The 20,943-nt window shown below is 58.3% G+C and overlaps 1 protein-coding gene and 1 pseudogene across 11 annotated transcripts in view; one reads left to right on the forward strand and one right to left on the reverse strand.

The window, feature by feature from the left end:
* TUBGCP6 (tubulin gamma complex associated protein 6) overlaps positions 1–19,491 on the reverse strand; it is a 22,691-nt gene extending 3,200 nt beyond the window's left edge. For 10 of the 11 annotated variants that reach the window (XR_004620948.1, XR_004620947.1, XM_034644255.1 and 7 more), the window contains exons 1-20: positions 19,269–19,491; positions 18,279–19,088; positions 17,057–17,220; positions 13,457–13,667; positions 8,668–8,841; positions 7,409–7,530; positions 6,539–6,617; positions 6,326–6,435; positions 6,079–6,170; positions 5,842–5,981; positions 4,813–4,962; positions 4,133–4,214; positions 3,957–4,045; positions 3,763–3,878; positions 2,420–2,558; positions 2,047–2,118; positions 768–1,902; positions 571–629; positions 322–463; positions 70–238 (exon numbers count right to left, since the gene is read on the reverse strand). Coding sequence is in view for 9 of the 11 variants with exons in the window: in XM_034644255.1 (XP_034500146.1) it covers positions 70–238; positions 322–463; positions 571–629; positions 768–1,902; positions 2,047–2,118; positions 2,420–2,558; positions 3,763–3,878; positions 3,957–4,045; positions 4,133–4,214; positions 4,813–4,962; positions 5,842–5,981; positions 6,079–6,170; positions 6,326–6,435; positions 6,539–6,617; positions 7,409–7,530; positions 8,668–8,841; positions 13,457–13,667; positions 17,057–17,220; positions 18,279–19,019 (3,986 nt within the window). In the remaining 2 variants the exon portion in view is untranslated. Of the gene's footprint in view, positions 1–69; positions 239–321; positions 464–570; positions 630–767; positions 1,903–2,046; positions 2,119–2,419; positions 2,559–3,762; positions 3,879–3,956; positions 4,046–4,132; positions 4,215–4,812; positions 4,963–5,841; positions 5,982–6,078; positions 6,171–6,325; positions 6,436–6,538; positions 6,618–7,408; positions 7,531–8,667; positions 8,842–13,456; positions 13,668–17,056; positions 17,221–18,278 lie in introns of all 11 variants that reach the window. The other variant, XM_034644253.1, reaches the window with a different exon arrangement.
* LOC117796430 lies at positions 9,642–10,167 on the forward strand (annotated as a pseudogene).
* Positions 19,492–20,943: the final 1,452 nt, after the last annotated feature.

Genomic DNA, 20,943 nt, shown 5'->3' on the forward strand with positions numbered 1-20,943 from the left:
GGTGGGGGGCCGCGGGCTGGGCACTCACTGTGCGGCGAGGGGGGTGGGGGCCGCGGGCTGGGCACTCACTGTGCGGCGAGGGGGGCAGTAATGGAGTGCTTCATGAGCACAGGTAGGGGCAGCAGCTCGCTCAGCTGCACCGCGGTCTCATCTGCGTCTGACCGGACCCGGGGGTCCTCCGGGAGGGCGAAGGCCCGGGGAAGCCCGTGGTGTAGCAGGTGGGCGACAGGAGGCTCCGCTGCAGGACGGCAGACCGCCGTTAAGTGGCGGAGACACACTGGCCGGGCTCCCGCCTGCCCGCCGCCACGGCTGGCCACTCACACATGGCCTCATAGCTGTCCGGGTACTGCTCCAGGCGGTACTGCTCTGCCAGACCGGCCAGGTAGGCCTGCTCCTGACCCCAGCGCTGGGCCGCAGCCTCCCCCTCACCCAGGCTGGGGCTGCCCGGGGCCGCTGCTCCTTCCTAGGAAGGAAAGGGTGGGTGGGATCCCCGACGCGCTGCCCCATCCTGGAGGCCCAAAGCCCTCAGTGCCCATGCGCAGCCAGACCCCTAAGCACATCTGCCCTCACCTGAGAGTGCGGAGGGCGACTTGGAGAGAGGTCCTCAGTGTCCCCACTCGTCTCTGGTCCTGAGCAACACAAGTGGGGCAGGAGGGGGTATGAGGGTCAAGTGCCTCCTGCAGTGCGGTACCTCCCAAGTCCCCGGGGCCACAGACTCCTCGCCCACACGCCTCCAGTGATAGGACAGCTGTAGGGGCCCCACTGACCTGGCTCCTTGGGGTTACTATCTCCTAGATCCCCAGATGCAGCCACTGCAGACGGCGGAGCCTGGAGGCCACTTGCCTCCCCACTACTGGAGCCAGCCACTTGAGCACAGGAGCTGTCTGAGGCCATCTCTGCAGGCAGCCGTGGCTCCTGCTCCCAGACAGGGCTCTGTGCTCCCAGGCTGAGGCCTGGCTGGGACACGTGGTTGGGAGGGCTCTGGCAGGGCCTGGGTGTATTGGGCTGGCTTTCCCCAGAGACTGCACCCAGTACCACGCAGGACTGAGACACGTGTCCGTGGACATTCCACCGTGGCCGGGAGGGGGCCACATCCCACACGTTCTCCCCCACCTTGATGCTGGCGTCAGACACGTGTCCGTGGACGTTCCACCGTGGCCGGGAGGGGGCCACATCCCACACGTTCTCCCCCACCTTGATGCTGGCGTCAGACACGTGTCCGTGAACGTTCCACCGTGGCCGGGAGAGGGCTATCCCGGAAACACAGCCCCCTGTGGGAACGCTGCCCTCTGACGCCTGCCGGAGGAGCTGCCCCACGGCCTGGCTACTCCCATCCTGGGGGAGGGTGTGCGCGGGGGTTTGGGGATGAGGCAGAGCCACCTGCCTATCAGAGGCACCTGTGTCCTCTGGCTGTGTGACACTGTCCCCCCATAGCTGCTGCCCCCCATTCCTCAAGCTGCCTCCTACAGTCTGCTGGGACCCTGGGGAAGCCAAGGGGGCTATAGCTGGCCTCAGGATCGTTCTGAAATCATACTCCTGTGGCCCAGAAGGCCCTGGGCCCGTTGCTTCAGATGGAGCCGAGGGAGGCAGGTCTGAGCCAATGGTCTGCAGCGCCTCCTCCAGGACAGGGGCCGCGCCAGTGTGTGTAGGCGGCTCGGCCTCCCGGGCTGCGGGCAGGAAGTCTTGGATGCTGAGGCCCTCAGAGAACGGCCCCGGCCCGTCCACCAGCCCCGGCTGTGGCTCAGCTCCTGGCCCCGAGCCACAGGCCCCTGCAGCTGGAGGCCTGAGCTGCCGCGGCTCCTCTGCATTCGGACCACCCCAGGCAGCCACGTGCTGCTGCTCTGCATACCCAGCATCATGGCTGCAGCCTCCAGCGGGGTGCTCGGGGCCCGGAGACGGAGCCTGAAACACAAGTGGGTGTTGGTCCCCCAAGCTCAGTTCTGCAACCAGCACCAAAGCTCATCAAGTGGGGAGCCGCCGGGACAAGCCAGACCCCGCAGCCGCTGTGCTCCCAGGGCGGTGTAGACCTGGGCCCCAGCCCCTCACCTGGGAGCCGGCAGCAGGGAGGACGGCCGGTGGCTCCGGGGCCTTCCCCTCGGACACGTCCTTCAGCATCCCCTGAAATTCAGGCAGCAGCGGTGAACGCCTAGCCCCGCACAATCCAACCCAGAGCCCCCACACCCTCACCCAGCACACATGGAAGCCACAGCCCCAACTGCCCACACGGGCCACAGCACCGAGGCGAGAAGGGCCTGGGCCTAGAGAGAGCACTGAGGGCGGCATGGCCTCCTCCCCGTCACGACGTCCCTGAGCACTGAGTTACCAACCCTCTCCCAGAACCCAGGTCTGCGTGTACTCTCGGGGGCTCTGAGACCCCGGAGCCCAGGGGAAGAGCTCCCATCGGAAACTATGGTGATACCTGAATGTGCTGCTGATCTTCGACGAGGAGACGTAGCCGTGCACTTGCCAGTCGGTGCCTCTGGAGTTTCCACAGGGCCTTCTGCTCTCGACGAGCTGCTTCTGCGGACAGCTTGCTGTAGTGGTCAACTAGCGCCTGCCTAAAGCCACGCCCAGAGAGACCCAGCTGCCACAGTCGCCCACCACCGTCCAGCTGGTGTCCTGTGGGCTAGGATGCCTCTCCAGGGCAGGGGCCCTCGGCACCTTCCCAGGCCAGCAGCTGGTCCCCGTGGGGCCCCCACGGCACCTGCAGGGGCCTCACCGGGCAGGTCTTTCTGCTCCCCGGACTGGGACCCCGGTGGGCAGGCACCTAGCCAGGGCTCAGCAGACTTCTGCTAAGCAAATAACAGAATGAGCCCCTGCAGGGCCCGAAGCAAGAGGACAGGCAGGAGGCCCGGGGTTGCCAGGCCCCCCGCATGAGAGGCACCTTCCTGTTCTGCTGGTGCAAACTCCAGAGAACTAGAGAGAGATGCAAAAGGGTACACAGAGTGCAACACAAACGTGGCATCTGCTCCTGGCAGCTCTCCCCGCACGTTACTCCCGGAGATTTTGGTCCTTCCTCTAGCAGGGCACTGGGTCAGACCTGGACTGGCTAATTCCCATTTGGCTGCCCCAGACCAGGGACAACACCCCCTACACCTCGCTGTCTCCTATAAACGACACGGCAACATCTACCCCCACGCGTGCACAAGCCCACATGTGCACAGAGGCGCATACATGTGCACACGGGCACGCACAAGCACACACAAGACACGCTCTCCATGAACAGCACCTAAGGTCAGGACGACTGCGACCCCGAGAGAGAGAACAGGCAGGAAGAGACAGTCCCCCCACAAAGGTGCCCCTGGGAGACACCGGCTCTGCTGCCAGCTTACGGGAGAGGTAGGGAGGGCAGGACAAGGGCACCACAACGAGATAGGCTCTCGGCCGCTGGGCTGGACAAATGCTCCCGTCTGTCCAGCTGTCGGGCTGATCACAGCTTTAAAAATAGGTAAAGGCAGAGGAACTGTTACACCTAGCAGAAACAAAGAGACAGAGTAGCGGGAGAGGCAAACCCAGTGTGCACACCTTGTCTGGATTCCAATCCACACTAACCAACCACGAGAAGACGCCCTGAGCACAGGCGGACACACCTGAGCGCAGCAGAACAGCCAGAGGCACTCCGCCCAGGTGCACGTTGGGGTTCAGACCCCTACTCTTCCTACCTTAACTCACACTTGAAAATCTTCAAAATAAAAAGACGACCATCACAAGATCACGCCAGGAGGGTCAGCCCAGAGTGACCGCCCCGCCGCGGCCGCCTACCTCGCCTTCCTCTCCAGCTGCTCCTCCAGGGCCCTCAGCCTCCTCTCCCTGTCGTGGAGTTCTCGCGCGTAGCTGAAGTCGCCATCCAGAGCCTCCTGCCTGGCCGCCCGGCGCCGCTACACAGCACGGCACACGGTCGTGCAGGTCAGAGGCGACTCCACGAGCCCGCGCCCACCCACGGCCGCACCGCCTACCTCCTGGTCCTTCACGAACTGCTCCTTCAGCCTCTGAAACTGCTCTCGCTTGCGGGCATCCAAGGCCCTGCGCTCCGACGTCTGCCGATCTGCATGGAGACGGGAGGGGGCGGTGTGATGAGGAGCCGGCAGCAGGTGGCCCCGGAACCACAGAGGGCAACCCGAGCCGCACGTACCACTGAGCGCTCGCAGGACTCTGGACGCTGCTTCCCGGGCCTGGACAATCAATTCTTGCTTTGCAATTTCCATTCGTAATTCCTGAAAAAGACTGTGTGTAAACACATCCGAATTCTCTATCCCCTCCTCTACGACGGCCTGAGAGCGGGGCTGCTCGGACCCCATGCAGGCCCCTCCAGGGGCAGCACCCTGGCTCAAGGCTAGGCAGTCAACACCCCCTCCAAGCAATCCGGGGCGAGCCCCCATGCCTGCACACACCCACCCTGGAGGGGACCAGGAGCTCAGGGCAGGCTTCCCCCATAGGGATGGAGGGACGGCCCTCTCCCCGCCTCCACCCCTGCTTGTTCTCTGAGGTCTGCCCCGGGGGCCAGGCCGAAAGGGCTTCCTATCAAACCCCTCCCTAGGTACACAAAACATTCAAAGCTCCGCTCCGGGTACCTCAGCCCCTTCCGAGCAGGAGAGGAGCTCACAGAGGCACCGAGTGCAGGAACCTCTGGTCCTGCTGCCCAGGACTGGGTCCGTCTATCGCCCAGCCAGCTCCAGAGAAGAGAGGACAGAGCCCCTGCCCGGATGTCCCCCACCCAGACAGAGAACATCAGGGGCAGCCTCCCCATCAGCCCAAGACCCTTCGAGGGGAGGGAGGTGCAAGGGAAGACCCCAGCCCCACAGCACCCCGCACCTTCTCCTCCTTGCTGATGGAGCTGTGGCGTGCCACCCGCTCCATCCGCCCCACGTAAATGGCACAGTCCCTCTCGACCTCCTTCAACTCCTCAGGGGAGAAAATCACCGAGATCCGGGGGACAGGGACATCAGACCAGTAGAGGTAATGCTACCAAGAAAGAAAACCTACAGTGAGCCAGTGACACGCAGACCTGTGCCCACCTCCGCTTCTGCTCCTGGTGACCCATGGGGACAGCTCCCTTTCTCAGAAACGTTCATTCACCCGAGGGGCACGGCTCCCAGGACATCCCAGACAGGTTGTGTGGGGTCTCTGCCCAGGCCAGAGCCGCCTCCCAACGACCCTCCAGAGGCTGTGAAGACCCCTCCTCAGCTTCCGCCACGGCAGGAGCGTGGGCTACAGGCACGGGCATCCACGCCCTGAGGTCAGCCCGGACAGAACAGACCCCGCCCCACTGCTGGCCAACCCCCTGCTCTGCCCCCTCCCCAGGGAGCCCCAGCCAAGAGCTCACCAGCATCTGCCCCCTCCCCACGTCCTGGCAGCTCCCGTCTGTTCTCAGCCCAGCACAGGAGGGACCCCACCAGCCATGGGCTGAGCCTCCTGGCCCCTCCCCAGCCCCGTCCTGGGCAGCCCACCTGCCTCCCTGCTCAGAAAGCAGCAGCCCCTCCTCACACAGGGCTTCACCCCACGGATGAAGAGGTTGCTCTTTGGAGCCTGGCGACCCTCCGAGCCTCAGGAACACGACTCCCTAAAGCAGCCTGGGTGCGTGTTCCTGTGGATGCGGCCCATACCTGTCCCACTGGGGCAGTTTCCCACGGGGAGGGATGGAACAAGCCCACTGCCCCTTGGCCTCGGGAATGCCTTTGCTTTTCATTCTGTCATAGTCAAGCTCCCAGGGACTCAATGGAGCTGCTTGTGACACTCAGGGGAAAATGAGAGGTCACCACAAACTAAGGACAGATGGCCAGGTCTCAGGGGACAGGGAACAGCGGCGGGACAAGAAGGGGCAGGAGGGCGGGCCCGCCTCACCCGGGGGCAGCAGAGTTTCAACAAATTGATGGTCTTCCCGCAGACGTACACATCGTGAGCGATGTGCTTCAGGAACACGGGGACGCAGGCCTCCACCTCTTTGGAAATGAGCACGTAGCCGTGGGTCCAGTAAAACTTATCTGAATGGGGGACAGGACACATGGCTGGCTGGGGTCGAGCACAGGCCCCGACCCACCTGATGGCAGAGGCCCAGCCTAGCAACCAGCAGTCACCTACCTCGGAAGCCCAGGTACTCATGGTTCACCTGGATCATGAATTCGCCATAAACGTCTCTGAAGACCCCACTGTACACCCAGTCGTGGATGAACCTGCCAGGGTGCCCAAGCCAGCCGTGAGGGGCATGTGGCCATGGGGGGGGGGTCCACCCCACGTGCCCACGTCCAAGCCCAGCGGCGCTGCCCCCTCCTCCCGCACAACCCCCGGCCTCAGCAGATGTGTGACGAGAGGACTGCGCGGACCCCACCTCGTGTAGGGCTCACAGCTGGTCTTCAGCAGGGACAGCAGCACCGGGTAGTGCTCGTTGCTGCAGTTATCCAGAGCCTCCTGGTACAGGTAGGACAGTAGCTTCACCCCCTGGAGACAGCACGGACAGGGGCTTCAGTGCGCACAGCGCTGGGCCGACGCCCGGCAGCAGCCCCACCACCGGGGCGACACTCAGGAAGAGCCCAGAACTCACGGTGGGGAATGCAGTCTCGGGTTCTCCGCCGCTGCTACCTGGGAGTGCTGTGCCAACGCCACAGAGCTCGGCCAGGTACCTAGACGCAGAGGTCGCGTGAGCCCAGGTGAGCAGACAGAGCGCCCAGGTCGGGCGACACCAGAGCCAAATGTCCCCCGGGCCCACTTCTGCCCACCTTCAGGCTCCAGCTTTAAAGGCACCCGGAAGTCAAGGACTCCAGTTCCGAGCTTCCCGCCTGCCCCCCCCCCCGCGCACCCTGTGCATCTCCACCCCCCTCTCAGGCTCGGACAGGACTCAGAACCACCCTGAGTCCATGACCCTCCCCTGCACCTGCAGCACCCCGCCACCTCACGCCGAGGGACACCACCTCTGGCCTGGATGACCGCCCAGACCCCACCCAGACCCCTCGCCCTCTCTGCCCTGCTGCAGTCTACGTCCACATGGCAGCACAGTGCCCCTGCCCCAGCACCCTCGAGGCGCCCCCAGACTCCCGCCGCCCTCACTGCACCCCACCTCCAGCCCTTCTGCCCGCAAGGTTTCCTCTCCCACTGAACCCTCCTCCCCAGCGTCCCCAGGCCCTCATGCTCCCTTCTCCAGAGGGCACCTGCCACACCGCTCTGCCTGGTGTTTACGAACTGGCCCGTGAGCGCCAGGGCCCAGGTCTCTGGGGACCCCGTGTGCCCTTCATGCAGGAGCCCCCAACCCTAGACAGGGCCTGCCACAGTAAGCCACCAACAGACACACAGCACACAGCACCCGGGAAGCCCGTCAGGGGCAAGGGCTGCTGTTCTCACAAGCCTCTCGTGGCCCAGCAAGTCCCACGCCTGCCCCCATATGGCCCCCACACTCGGCCGCCACGCCGAGGCTCACCTGAGCTGCCGGCCCAGTTTCTTGAAGAGAAACCCAATGGTGAGGAGGCTCAGGGTGGGTGGAGTGGAGAGGACGCAAGCGCGGTAATACTGCAGGTACTTCCTCAGGCCACTGGTGAAGGCCTGTCGGGCAAGGAGGCAGGGAGGAGGGCAGCCGGGCACAGGGACACGGCCGCTGAGCTCAGAACTTGAAGGATACGCTGGAGCTAGGGGAAAAGGCTTGGCTCCCATCCCCCAACCCTCGGGCTCCATCTTCCAAGGAATGGGCATCTATGGGTCATGCCCAGGCACCCCAGCCTAGCTGGAGGCAAGGACCCTTCACGGCATCCCAGCGCCCAGGCCAGCTACACCAGGAAACTGGGAACTGCGGGTCCCAGGGGGGAGTTCTGGAAGGGGAAGCCAGGCTCCGCATGCAGGTGCCAACTCTGAGAGGGTCTCCGGCTGCTCAAACCATCGGGCTCTTGGCAACACATGTGTCCTGGGCTGCACAACAGCAGTGGGGCCCTAGCCCAGCTCCCGTGTTCACAGGAGGTTTGTACGGAACACTCCGGAACAAAAGTCAGTCCACCCACCAGCCACATCCCATGACCCGGATGGCGGTCCCTCCCACCTTCGTCAGCTTCCTTGCCTCCACGGGCCCGGCCTGCACCGTCTCAAACCTCAACCTCATCAGATCACCGAACAGCACTGCCACTGGGCCACCAAGTGAAGGAACCCGTGCAGCCCAGCCCCCGCTGGGCCCCAGCATCCTGCCTCCTCTGCTCAGCCTTCCGGCTGCTCTTCTCTCAGTTCTCCCAAAATGCCCCGCTCCATCTGGATGCCTGCCCCTCTCAGCAGGCCCCACACCTGCTGTCCCAGGGGGGCTCTACCCAGCATATGGGCCGACTGTAAGATTCTCCAGAAGAGCTGGCTCAGCCCCGGGTCCAAAAACTTCAGTGCCACAAATAAGGGAGGAGGACACTGTCGGTCGCTGTGCAACTCCCTGAGGACCCAGAAGGGAACAGGCAGCACATGTCCACCCCATACTGCCGGGGCTCCCAAATGCTGGCCACACCTCTATCCCACGGCCTAAACATGGCTGCCCAGGTCTGCAGTGAAGGGACAGCAGAACTACCACATCATCCCTGGGGACCCCGTTCCTAAAGAGTGACTGTCAGCTTTTCGACATTGCTAGGGAAAAAGGCTTGCGCTCAGTGTCCTGGGGAAGAACTCTGAGGCTGTCGGGCAGGTCTGGGACAGTCGCGAGGCTGAGGGCCGTACCTGGAACACGAGGCCCTTGCTGCAGGAGGAGTCCAGCACCGGCTGCAGAGAGAAGCGGCTCAAGCGTGTGTAGTGTGTCCCGCACTCGGCCACCTCTGAGAGGAGGCTGCTGATGCCCTCAGGGGAGGCTCCAGACACGTGGACACCCCGCCTCACCACGAAGGTCTGAGCTGGCTGGACAGGGCAGAGGAGAGGCTCCGGAGTCAGGCACCCAGAGCCCAACATGGTAGCGTTGCCCCTTCCGCCCTCTCAGCACAGCGCAGACTGTCCCCAAGACTGGATGCCCCAAACTGAGACACAAACAAGAGAAGGGGGTCACAAAGCACCCCCGACCACCCCACCCTGGGAATAAAAACACACACACACAGAAACAAGGGATCGCTTTTCACGGACCACACTGAGAAAGAGCACACGTCGAACCCGTCAAGGCAGCTGCGGGTGAGGGCGCGGAAGACACGCCGCCCCCACCCTGCCCGAGAAGTGCGCGCAGAACACCTGAAGTGCTTGTCATCACATCTGATCACTCGACTCGCAGGAACGTGTCCAAAGGAGGGAACACATGCTGCAGCTGAGGTGTGTCATCAGTCATGGGGGAGCCGCGAAGGCCAGCCCGCCGCGCCTCTGGCACAGCGGGCAGGGAAGGCCAACGAACCAGCCCCAGGCGTCCCAACCAATAGCATCTCTATCAACAGGCTCCGACAGACACAATACCTCCCAGCAGGTTAAGATGGTAAATGTTTTGTGTATTTTACTGCAATTTAAAGAAAACTTAAAAAAAAAAAAAAAATCTCCCACCAAAGAAAAGCTCAGGACCAGATGGCATTACCAGTGAATTCTACCAAACAATTAAAGAACTAACATCAATTGTTCTCAAACTCTTCCAAAACCCGGAAACGGAGAGAATACTTCCTAATTCTAAGACGCCAGTACTGCCCTGATTCCCAAAGAAGATAAAGACACTATAAGGAGGAAACACTACATGACAACATCCCTTATGAACATAAATGTAAAAATCTTTGATAAACGTGATCTCAGGGTCGTGGGATGGAGCCCCCCATGGGGCTCCGTGCTGGGCATGGAGTCTGCTTGAGATTCTCTACCTCTCCCCTTCCGCCCCCCTCCCCAATAAATAAATAAATCTGAAAAAGAAAATACTAACAAATCAAATCCAGCAGCATATGAAAAAGAGGGGTTTGGCATACAAAAGTCCATCGAGGCAGGCTCTGCTAAGGGTCCCACTGGCCGCTGCAAGGCTAAAGGCAGCACCATGGCAGAAGACATCAAGACCAAAATCAAGAACTACCAGACTGCCCCTGTGGACAGCCTCCCCATCCAGAACCAGACCAGGAGCAGCTGGAGAACTATCTACATGACTGCTAACAGGGGAGACGTCTCCGTTCGCGAATGGCACCAGCGCCCTACAAGTCCCACTGCCCCACATCCTGGGAGTCAGCCTGGGACAACTGCGGGGCAGAAGGCACATTTCCTGGGAAGATCTGAACTGGCTCCACTGACCTCTCCTCTGTCCTCCATCCTACTCCCAGGGGGTGAAGGGGCACCTGTGTGCCTGTGATCCCCAACCTGGGGTCCTGAATCATGGCTTAGCTAATGATACACACTCGCTGGAGAAGTGAAAAGAAAAATCAATGTAATAAACCACATTAATAGAATGAAGAAAAAACAGGATTATCTGAATTGGGGCAAAGAAAACATTTCACAAATTCCAACATACTTCCACAGTAAACACATGCACTCAGTTAGGACATACAGGGAGCCCCCGCAGCACGACAAGCCCCCAGCTAGCGCCACGCTCCACGGTAAAAGACTGAAAGGGTTTCCCTAGCACAACAGAGGCACGAACATCTGCTTGCACCATTTCTGCTTAAAATAGCACTTAAGGGGTGCCCAGGAGGCTCTGTCGGTTAAACACTGGACACTTGACTTCGGCTCAGGTCATGACCCCAGGGTCGTAGGACTGAGCCCTGTGTTGTCAGGCTCTATGTTCAGCGGGGAGTCTCCCTGGGATTCACTGCCTCTCCTCTGCCCCTCCTCCTGCTCATGGGCTCTCTCTCAAATAAATATATCTTAAAAAAAAAGAACCAAAATTGGGGCGCCTGGTGGCTCAACCATTAAGCGTCTGCCTTCGGCTCAGGTGATGATCCCAGGGTTCTGGGATCGAGCCCCACATCGGGCTCCCTGCTCTGCTGGGAGCCTGCTTCTCCCTCTCCCACTCCCCCTGCTTGTGTTCCCTCTCGCTGGCTGTCTCTCTCTGTCAAATAAATAAATAAAATCTTAAAAAAAAAAAAAAAAAAGAACCAAAAAATCTTTAAAGACAGACATCTAAACCCAATGAACAACAGAGGAAACCCAGAGATAAACCGTCACATATACGGGCAATTTTCAATAAGGGTCCCAAAACTACTCAGTGGGGAAAGGACAGTCTTTTCAACCAACAGTGCTCAGAAAATTGGATGTCCAAAAGGAAAAGATTTAAGCTGGATCCTCCTCTCACACCATATACAAAAATTAACTCAAAGTATGGGGTGCTCCTGGCTGGCTCAGTCAGTAGAGCGTGCGACTCATGGTCTCAGGTCCTGAGTTCAAGCCCCACCCACGCTGGATGCAGAGATTACTTAAAAAAAAAAAAATTCACTCAAAGTAGATCAAACACCTCAACTTAAGAACTAAAACCAAGGACCTCTTAGGTGAACAGAGAGGCAAGTCTTCATGACCCCGGATCTGGCAGTTTCTCACATATGACACCAAAGGTACAGGCCACAAAATACAAATAAACTGGACTTCATGAAAATTAAAAACTTGCATGCTTCCAAGAAAACTATAAGAAAAATGAAAAGACAACCTACAGAATAGGAGAAAATACTAGCAAATCATGAATCTGACAAGGGATTAATACCCAGAATATATAAAGAACTGCTACAACTCAACAATTCAACTCAAAAATGGGTAGAACGCAAATAGACATTTCTGCAAGAAAGATATACAAATGGTCTATGAGCACTTAAAAAGATGTTCACTATCATTAGTCACTATGAAAATGCAAATCAAAACTATGAGACACCACTTCACTCCCATTAGGACAGTTACCTTAAAACAAATAACACAGCAAGTGTGAGAGAGGGTGCAGAGAAATCGGAACCCTCGTAGGACGCAGGAAAGAAGGCACAGCGGTGCAGCTGCCGTGGAAAACGGTTCGTTGGTTCTTCCAAAAGCTACACATACGTGGATCAAAGGGCCCAACACCTGAACTCCTAGGTATGTACTTGAAAGAACTGAAAGCAGGGACTCAAACTCTTGCACACACACACTCACAATGACCAACCCACGTATCCACACACAGATGGATGCATGAATAAAACGTGGTACACACATACACGAAGTAATCCTCTGCCTGAGAGAGGAAGGAGCTGCTGACACCTGCCCCGACCTGGGGGAGCCCTGCCGACACTGGGCTGAGTGACGTAAGCCAGACACGGAAGGACGTTCCACTCCGAGGAGGCAGCTGCAGCGGTCAGACTAGGGGACAGAGAGCAGACGGCGGGGCCGGGGAGGGGCCTGGGGGGAGAGTGCGTGATGGAGACAGAGTTTGGGAAGTTCAGGTTGGGAAGATGAAAAATTCTGGAAATACTGATGATGCTCACACAACACTGGGCATGGAATTAATGCCGCGAAATAGTACACTTAAAAGTGGTTAAAAAAAAGTGGGGGGCGCCTGGGTGGCACAGTCAGTTAGGCATCTGACTCTTGATTTCAGCTCCGGTCCTGGTCTCAGGATCGTGAGACCTAGCCTTGCAGAGGGCTCCGCGCTCGGTGAGGAGTCGCTCCCTCTGCGCCCCCCTTCAGCTCGCATGCAACCACACACACTCTAAATAGATAAATAAATCTTAAAAAAAAAAAAGTGGCTAAGATGGTAAATTTTAACTTATGTATATTTTACCAAAATGAAAAAAAAAAAGAGGAGGGGTTGCTTCCATAGTAAGGCCATAAAAATGGCATGCTAGAAAGTTTCCCGACGTGGCCCTCGCAGCAGTCCCTGCATCACGCACTCACTGAGGAGTCTGCTGGAGAGCATGTCTCCAGGGCGACCCCAGGACATGCGTCGAGCACACAGGCAAGTTCGAGAACAGCCACTATGTAAGAACATTTAAGACGCAGAGAGGCGGGACGCCGACACCAAAGAAGGCTGCAGAACGGTGTGCACGAGGCTTCAGGCTTGTAAATATTCTGAGTGCCCAGCAAGAGGCAAAAGGTGGCTAAACTGCAGCTTCTGTCCCAAATGAGCAAGCTCCCGCCCACTGGCAAGGAGACAAGCCCACAGCAACAGTGGGTAAAGCCAGCGACAGTCCCCGAGCTGCAGGGCCCCTTCCTACAAGGCAGGTGCTCCTTGGGGGGTGGGGGCTGAGTGTGCACCCTGTCCGAGCACAGGGAAGGCTCAGAGGGCCCCTCAGCACCTCTTGAAGATGGGCATGGAAATGGTGGGCACGCTCCACTGTTTCACCAATTGCGATAAACATCTCACTTTTGTTCAGTTTTAAAAGGATGTTCATAAACAAAGACTTTCTAGAACTGAAACAAGACGACCATGGCCATGGCCTCTGGACAGTCCACGGAGCCAGCTTCCCAGCCCACGCTCTCCCTCCCCCCACTCAGAGGCTGGCATCTGAGGCCACCTGTTACTGCACGGGCTCCTGTCTACCCTGTAAAGTGCCAGGCAGACGGCAGACTGACAACACGGTGTTGGTGCCATCCCCACATGCCAGCACTTGCTTACCTGGCAGAGGGAAAATGTGGTAGACACGACCCCAATCAGGACGTTCAGCGCATCTTTCACCAGCTCACACTCCTTCACCAGGACCGGCTGTGGGGCCTGCAGCAGACCCCCGCCCAGCACCTGCAGCTCCCCGTGGCAGAGCCGGCAGAACCTGTCGAAGGTGTCCCTCCCGGCCTCCGTGAGGTAGGGCTCCTCTCTGTGGCCAGGGGGGCTGTGTGGGAGACAGAGGACGGGGCACTGAGTGGACGGAGCAACACGTACACCTCAGCTGCATGAACAAAAGGCAGGGGAGAGAGGGACTAAGACCAGAAGCAGCAGCACGTGCCCCCACCCACGTGGTGCCCAGGGGCACATGCTGGTCCTCGGGACGACCATCGCAACAGTCTTTATGTTAAAAATAAGCACAACGTCCACGGCAGCATTATTCACAACAGCCCAAAGGTGGAAACAGCCCAGGTGTCCACGGACAGATGAATGGATAAACAAAATGTCACCTGTCCATAAAGTGAAGTATGATTCAGGCTCGGAATGGACACTGTAACGGCTGCTACAACATGGGTGAACCTCGAAGACGTTATACTAAGTTAAATAAGCCATACACAAAACTGTATGCTTAAAAGGAGCATGACAAGGGCGCCCGGGTGGCTCAGTCGTTAGGCGTCTGCCTGCGGCTCAGGGCGTGATCCCGGAGTCCTGGGATCAAGCCCCGCGTCGGGCTCCCTCCTCCGCTGGGAGCCTGCTTCTTCCTCTCCCACTCCCCCTGCTTGTGTTCCCTCTCTCGCTGGGCTGTCTCTCTCTCTCTGTCAAATAAGTAAAAAATCTTTTAAATAAAAAATAAAAATAAATAAATAAATAAATAAATAAAAGGAGCATGACAGTGCATTTTATGCTATGTACGTTTTGCGACTCCTGCGAACCGAACACAGAGATGATGACAATGGTGCCAGGAGGCCAGCAGGGGGAGCTCCCGGTCAGGGCAACCCCAGCAGGACCAGACCCACCCAGCAGGTGGACCCCCATTTAGCTCGGGCAGCGCACTTCCCCCCTGGGAAGGCACAAAGAACTACAGGATCTTGGCCCCCCCAAAATATCTGCCCCTCCCCCTGCTCATGTTCTCTCTCGAAAGTAAAAATCTTTTTTTTTTTTTAAAGATTTTATTTATTTATTTGAGAGAGAGAACGAAAGCAGGGGGAGCAGCAGAGAGAAAGAGAGGGAGAAGGACTCCCCACTGAGCAGAGAACCTGACCCTGGGCTCATGACCTGAGTGGAAGGCAGTCCCTTAACCGACTGAGCCACCCAGGTGTCCCTCTCTCGCAAATAAGTAAAAAGAAAATCAATCCTTTTAAATTGACAACGCTCATCAATCATTCTTCTCCTCATTCGGCAAGTACCTGAGCGCAGGGGGAACAGCGAGGCGGACAAGCCCAGCCTCCCGGGGGCAAGCACTATAGACGGAAGAAACGAGGAAGCACCGACTTGGACCCCAGGGCCAGGGAGGGCTCCAAGAGGCCCTGGGAGCAGCAAGAAAACGGGTCAGTGTGAGTGGAGCTGGGGGGTGCAGGGAGGCCCTCAATCCAGACCAGGGGCAGTCATCAAGGGTGGCAGGCAGAGCAATGATGTGCTCTGGGTTCTGTCCCCGGAAGGTAGCATCAGCTGTGTGGAGGCTGCAGGAGGGGCAGGAGGAAGCAGAGAGGCCAGTCCTGAGGCGTCCAGGTCTACAGGTGGGCTGTGGCCAGACCACGGACATCTGCCCTCACTCCCTCGGGGAGAGAAGAGCGTGAGAAAAGACCTCTTGAGTTTCAAGGTCCTTCTGCGCCTTCTCCAGGGAGTCGCTCAGGACAGGTGCCGTCCTGCCCCCCTTTCAGGGTCGACGCCAGCACCTCCGTGGCCATGTGTGCCCCCTTTGGGGATTCTGAGCTCAGGCAGAAAAGCCCATGAAGGAAAACACCAAATTCCTCTTGTCCCCACAGAGAACTCGGCTGTCAACATAATGAAACCACTGCCCCCAGAATGGGGGCCACCACAGAGACACGGCAGAGGAGGGCAGCCTTCAGACCCACGCGGGTACTCGGGGTGAAGCACGGGGGAGGGGTCCTCCAGGGTGTCAGAGGACAGAGCTGACAGTCCCAGGGCTGCGGGCACACAGGCGGCTCTGCTTCTGGAGGGCAGCGGCTTCCTTAGCTGCCCCCGAGCCAGAGCTCATGCTGGGAAACTGGCAGGTGGCGGGATTTAAACTGAAACAAGTTTGAAAGATTTGCCCAATGAACTAGACCAAAAGGCCTCAGGGGTCAGCAGTCAGTGGGATCAGGTTCACACCAGGACGGGCAGAGGAGGATGACTGGAGAAGGTGAGTCTGGGGCCCAAGCCCGCCTGAGGGTCCCCCTAAAGAAGCCACCGCGTGCGCACTGCCAGGCATGGGTTCGCGTCCTGGGAGCTCAGGGAAGACTGCTGCGGCACTCCTCGCTGCTGGAGCTCTAAGGTCAGTGGCCTTCAGGGGACACCAAGGAGATTAACTGCGCTCAGCAGAACAGGGGCAAGGACAGAGACCTGGTGACCAATCATATCTCCTAAACAGTGACCTAAAAAGTAGGAACTAATGAATGAAATACCACTAAGCAAATATTGACAAAAGAAAGTGCTAATTTGTTGGCCCACTTTTGAGACATGTGAGGCACTAGAAGCAAGTGGGATAGCTAAGCCTACTCTGTGCACACAAGACAGGAAGTTTCGGGACAGGACAGACAAGGAAGCCCCCACCGGTGGTGCTGAGGGAAGCAGGGAATTGGAGGAATCCACTGCGGGGGGCAGATGACCTCACCAGCAGGAGCGGTGCCCAAACACAACCGGCACTTAACTGTCCACACCCCGACACGTGCCCATCCTCAGAAGACCCTGCTGGGGCCCAGGCACTGCATCAGAAGGCACCGCACTCCTGCTAACTCTGCCCCTTCCATCCCATGCTCCCTAAGGCGATATTCCACAGAATTGCCAGCAGATGAGATCGGACAAGAGGGTCCCAGGAACAAATACCAGGAAATGTGTGTCTTCTGTCCCCATTCTGGGAGGTTTTCACGGACACCAGAGCTTTACAGACTCTGAGAAGTCCTGAGTGCAGAGGCCTCTGGACCCAGATGAGCCCAGGGGACGAGATGCTGGCACCGGTCAGGGCAGCACTGCTATGACTGGAACTTGTCGGCCAGAGAGCACCACTGTCAGTCCTCGATGTGAAGACCAGTGGACCCAGAGACCGTTCCCTCACCAGCACCTGTGCCCTGGCCCTGACTACACAGCCCGCCAGGCTGCCCTCGACAGCTCTGACTGGGAGCCTCACGGGAAGCACATAACTCAGCTGCCAACTGACTCTGACTTGCAGAAATTACTGGAACTGGGGAACCTCCTTGAAGCCTGCAAGTCCTTCCCCTCGGTGTCTGTCTCACCTCCCAGGACCCAGGCCAGGCCACACAGTAACCTGACTGAAACTTCCGGGCACCTAATCCCACCACAGCTGCTCTACCAACAACTGCCTAAGCTCTCCCGAGTAAAGGTCACATGCACACATGGTGGAGGGGGGGGTGCGTTTAGTGGCAAAGGCTCACATACCATCCAACTTGCTCCCAGCACCTCCGTTTGCTGGCCTCGTAGGTGAGCACAGCATCCCACAGGTCGATGTCCGGAGTCATGCCTGGTTCAGACTGGGAGTCAGGAGTCAAATTAGATGCTGACTGGAACCCTTCATCGTCGGACTGATCCACACTCTGAGGAACCTGGAGACCACAGGAAAGAAGGAAACATCACATATGGCTTTGGAGTTAAATTTCACCCAAGTGTGGTCAGAATTCCAGGACTTCTCCACACACTCCCATTACTCGTTACGAGAAACACCCAGCAGAACGTTTCCTCTACTTTTCCCGAGCACGTACCTACTACACAATGTTTTCACACCCACCAAGTCACTTAAGGGATTAAGATCATCAATTTCCAGTTGCAGAGAACATGTAAGTGTCAATATAACTTACAACCGAATTTATTGTGAAATGCTTCTGATGTGCAAATTCCATTTTGGGGAACCCAGCATAAAAGAAATCATAGTACGGACACCGGGGCGGCTCAGTTGGTTTGGTGTCTGCCTTCGGCTCAGGTCATGATCCCAGGGTACTGGGATCAAGCCCCATGTCGGGCTCCCTGCTCAGCGTGGAGCCTGCTTCTCCCTCTCCCACTCCCCCCCACTCGTACGCACACTCTCGCTCTCTCTCTCTCAAATTAATAAATAAACCCTTTAAAAATAAAAAAAATCATAATAAAAATTTATGCACACCAAAATGTTATAGCGAGAATTTTTTGTAGTAAGGGAGTGAGTACTGATAGCACTGAAATGTTTCAGCAACATTTATAAAGCTGTAAAACACAAAGGCCAACAATGATTTACTAGGATAGGAAGTATCCCACGTTATAGGTGGAAGAAAGTGCACAAAACTGCACACACAGCACGAACAAACACTACTGCACGTGGTTGCTGAGTACTTGATATGTGGCCGAACTTGTTACTTCCTTGTAATTAAAGGTAAACAGCAACCCTAGAGAGCAGAGTAAGTGACCTGACCACACGCCCGGTTAGAAGGTGAAAAGCAGCACGCCGCTTTGGTCTGCAGGTGGGCAGTGGGGTCCTTGCCCACCCAGGTGAAGCCCACTCCAGTAGCCCTCTCACCACGGCTCAGCTACCAAGTGACAGGGACTCAAGCGCTATCCTACCAAGACCAAGGGAAGGTCAAAGGAGGCATTTCCAGCTGCCGGGGAGCTGGGTGCAGGAAAGCAAACACCCTACCTTAATGGCCAATCCAGAGAGGTCTGCACTGTCCGGCATCGGGGGCAGGTCCAGTCGGACATCCATGTCGTAAGTGCGGCTGTGCACAAGGGCGCCGAAAAGCGAGACCCGGGTGTCTCTCTCAAACCTGTCACCCCAAGGGTCCCCGTATGAGAAGAGCCCCACGGTGGGCAGGCCACTGCCTGGGGCCGCCTCCATCACCTGAAGCGCCTTCTGGATCATGTCCTGACATAAGTACTCCTCTCTGGAGATCAAAGACTGAACGTCCATCTCAAACACACTCAGGTCACAGCAGTCGTAGCCACTGTAGGGCACGCTTCTCCCCACATGCTTGTTGTTAAAGAAGTAGTCCCGCTTGCGCTGCGGCACCTGAGGGGGGCCACTCCCTGCCAGCTGGACCAGGAGGTCCAAAACAGACCCCACCTCCACCAGCGGACAGCAAGGGGCTGCCAGGAGCTCCTCCACAAGCTCCTCCAAACGGTCAGCCTCAGGGCCGAGACCACCCACTCTCAAGTCGAAGGACAGCATGAAGATCTTGTTCTTCACTGGGAGTTTCGAGAGATCAGCCTGCAGTTTATGAGTCTCATCTTGAAAAAGATTCGTGAAAAGAGCATTGTAGGCCACCCTCTTGAGGCTCTGCTTTGCCCTCTTCCGGCTCACGCCGTGCTGGCCCAGGTGAGCCTTCGCGGCCGGCAGGAGGGCCTCGCACAGGTCGTCGAACAGCTGGGGGACGCTGGCCATGCCCACCCCTTCTCAGTTCCAGGCCCCTAGGCGGTGGGAAAGCGCCCCAGCCGGGCTGCACTCCGGCCTCTGAAAAGCAGGGCGTGGGAGCGGATCAGACGGGGCTGAATGCCGGGCGACCCCGAAACCGACACCCGGAGGCTCACTGGCACTTTCAGGTTCTTGCCCTCCCCGTGCCCACCGCCACCCCGCCGCCGCGGTAGCCTGCAGAGCGCCAGCTCGCCCCTTGTCCCACCCACGAGCCCTCACCCTTTAGGGGGTCACGTTAGTAGGACAATGCTGAGGAGACTGCGCGAGGGCCGTACACGGTGGACGTGGCCCGCTTTGCACGCTCTGTCGGCGTCCCGAGAGGGACGGCCGGGGCTCCGCGCCGCCGGAGGAGGGAGTGTGGGGGGGCGGCAGGCAAAGTCCCCGAGACCTCGCCCCGCGACGAGACAGCAACGCCCGCTCCCGCCACCACCATCCCCGCCCGCGGCGTCACTGCGTCGCGACCCCGCAGCACCGCTAAAGCGGACGCGCCGGAACTACGTCATCGGGAGGGGCGGGGCGGGGCGGGCCTGGAGGTGCGGCGGGCAGGGCACTTCCGGTCTGGAGGCGGCGGGCTAGTCAAAGGAGGCGGAGTCAGACTTTTGCTCAAGTCTTCGGTGATCGGAGAGTGAAAGCTAACAGAGGGGGCGCTCGCCAGGAGTGGGGGCTGCAGCGGGACCCCCGCTGGACCCCGGTCGTCGCCGCGTCGGTCGCAGACCCAGCCCGAGCGCGCCCCGCGGGGACGCAGGGACCCGAGCCCTGTGCGCTGCGTCTCCTCCGGTAAGTCCACCGCCCTGCAGCTCCGGCCGGGAGCAACCCCAGCACCCTGACTCCTGCTTCTCTCCCACGGTCCAAGGCTGCCAGCCTCCTCCTCTGCTTTTGCCGCAGCTCGCTGGGCCCGGGCTGCAAGTCTACTATTCCGAAGAAACCCATGTGTGCTGGTAAAGTGACTTTTAGGGTTCACGGGACTAGCTGGCCTGCGGACCCCCCACGGGCTGCGAGCGGCTGCGCAGACAGGTGCGGGCGCCCCTGGAGCCCGCGGAGCCCGTTGCGGTCGCGGACCCAAGGCTGGAGGGTAAGTTTTCCCCGGATTTCAAGCTCCGCGCGCTGTGTGAGGCGCTCCAGGCCCTGTCCTGGCGGAGGGGTCGCCTTTTCAGAACTGGACTGCTCGGTCAGAGCTGCGCTGCTGACGAATTTGTCTGCTCTAGAGAAAAACCTCTGAGAAACGGGCCCCCAGAAATCACAGTGCTTTGGGGGACCCCCCCTTTCTGGGACCCAGCCAGTTCTGTGTTTAAAACTGCGGTGGCTTCTCATGTGCATTTCTCACTAAATGGACTGACTTACCCAAAGGTACCCAACCCGGGTAAATACAGGACCCCCTGGCATGTTTCTTATACTTGTGTCTGATGGCACTGTGGCAGAGTCGGGACACCGGTCATTTGTTCCTACTGCCGTGCTCTTTATGGGCAAAATGCTTGGCTGATTTTGGCAGGATGCATAGCACCTCCCATCAACAGATCCCTCAAGACCTCTCCCCAAAGGAAAAACAACAAAAAAAACCTCTTCCCAGAATTAAAGAATACTCTAGAAACAAAAGAATACTCTAGAAACTCAGGGCCTCATTATCCCCCCTACTCGTCCCTATAACACCCATTTTACCTGTGAGACAACCGATGGCAGAGAATGGAGTTTTGTCCAGTTCCTCTGAGCAGCACCCTGCTGTTCCTGACCCCATGTGCTACCGACAGTGAACTGCTCACCATAACTGACCTATGGGGTGCATTTTCTCGTATTCCAGTAGGTAAACTAGGCCATTATCGTTCTGCCTTCACCTGGAGGTAATGGCCTAGGGTTCCAGAGCCCTTCTCACTGTTCACGAACCTCAGAAGCTGAATCA

This window comes from Ailuropoda melanoleuca, chromosome 15 (genome assembly GCF_002007445.2).
Source record: "Ailuropoda melanoleuca isolate Jingjing chromosome 15, ASM200744v2, whole genome shotgun sequence".
NCBI classification, from domain to species: Eukaryota; Metazoa; Chordata; class Mammalia; order Carnivora; family Ursidae; genus Ailuropoda; species Ailuropoda melanoleuca.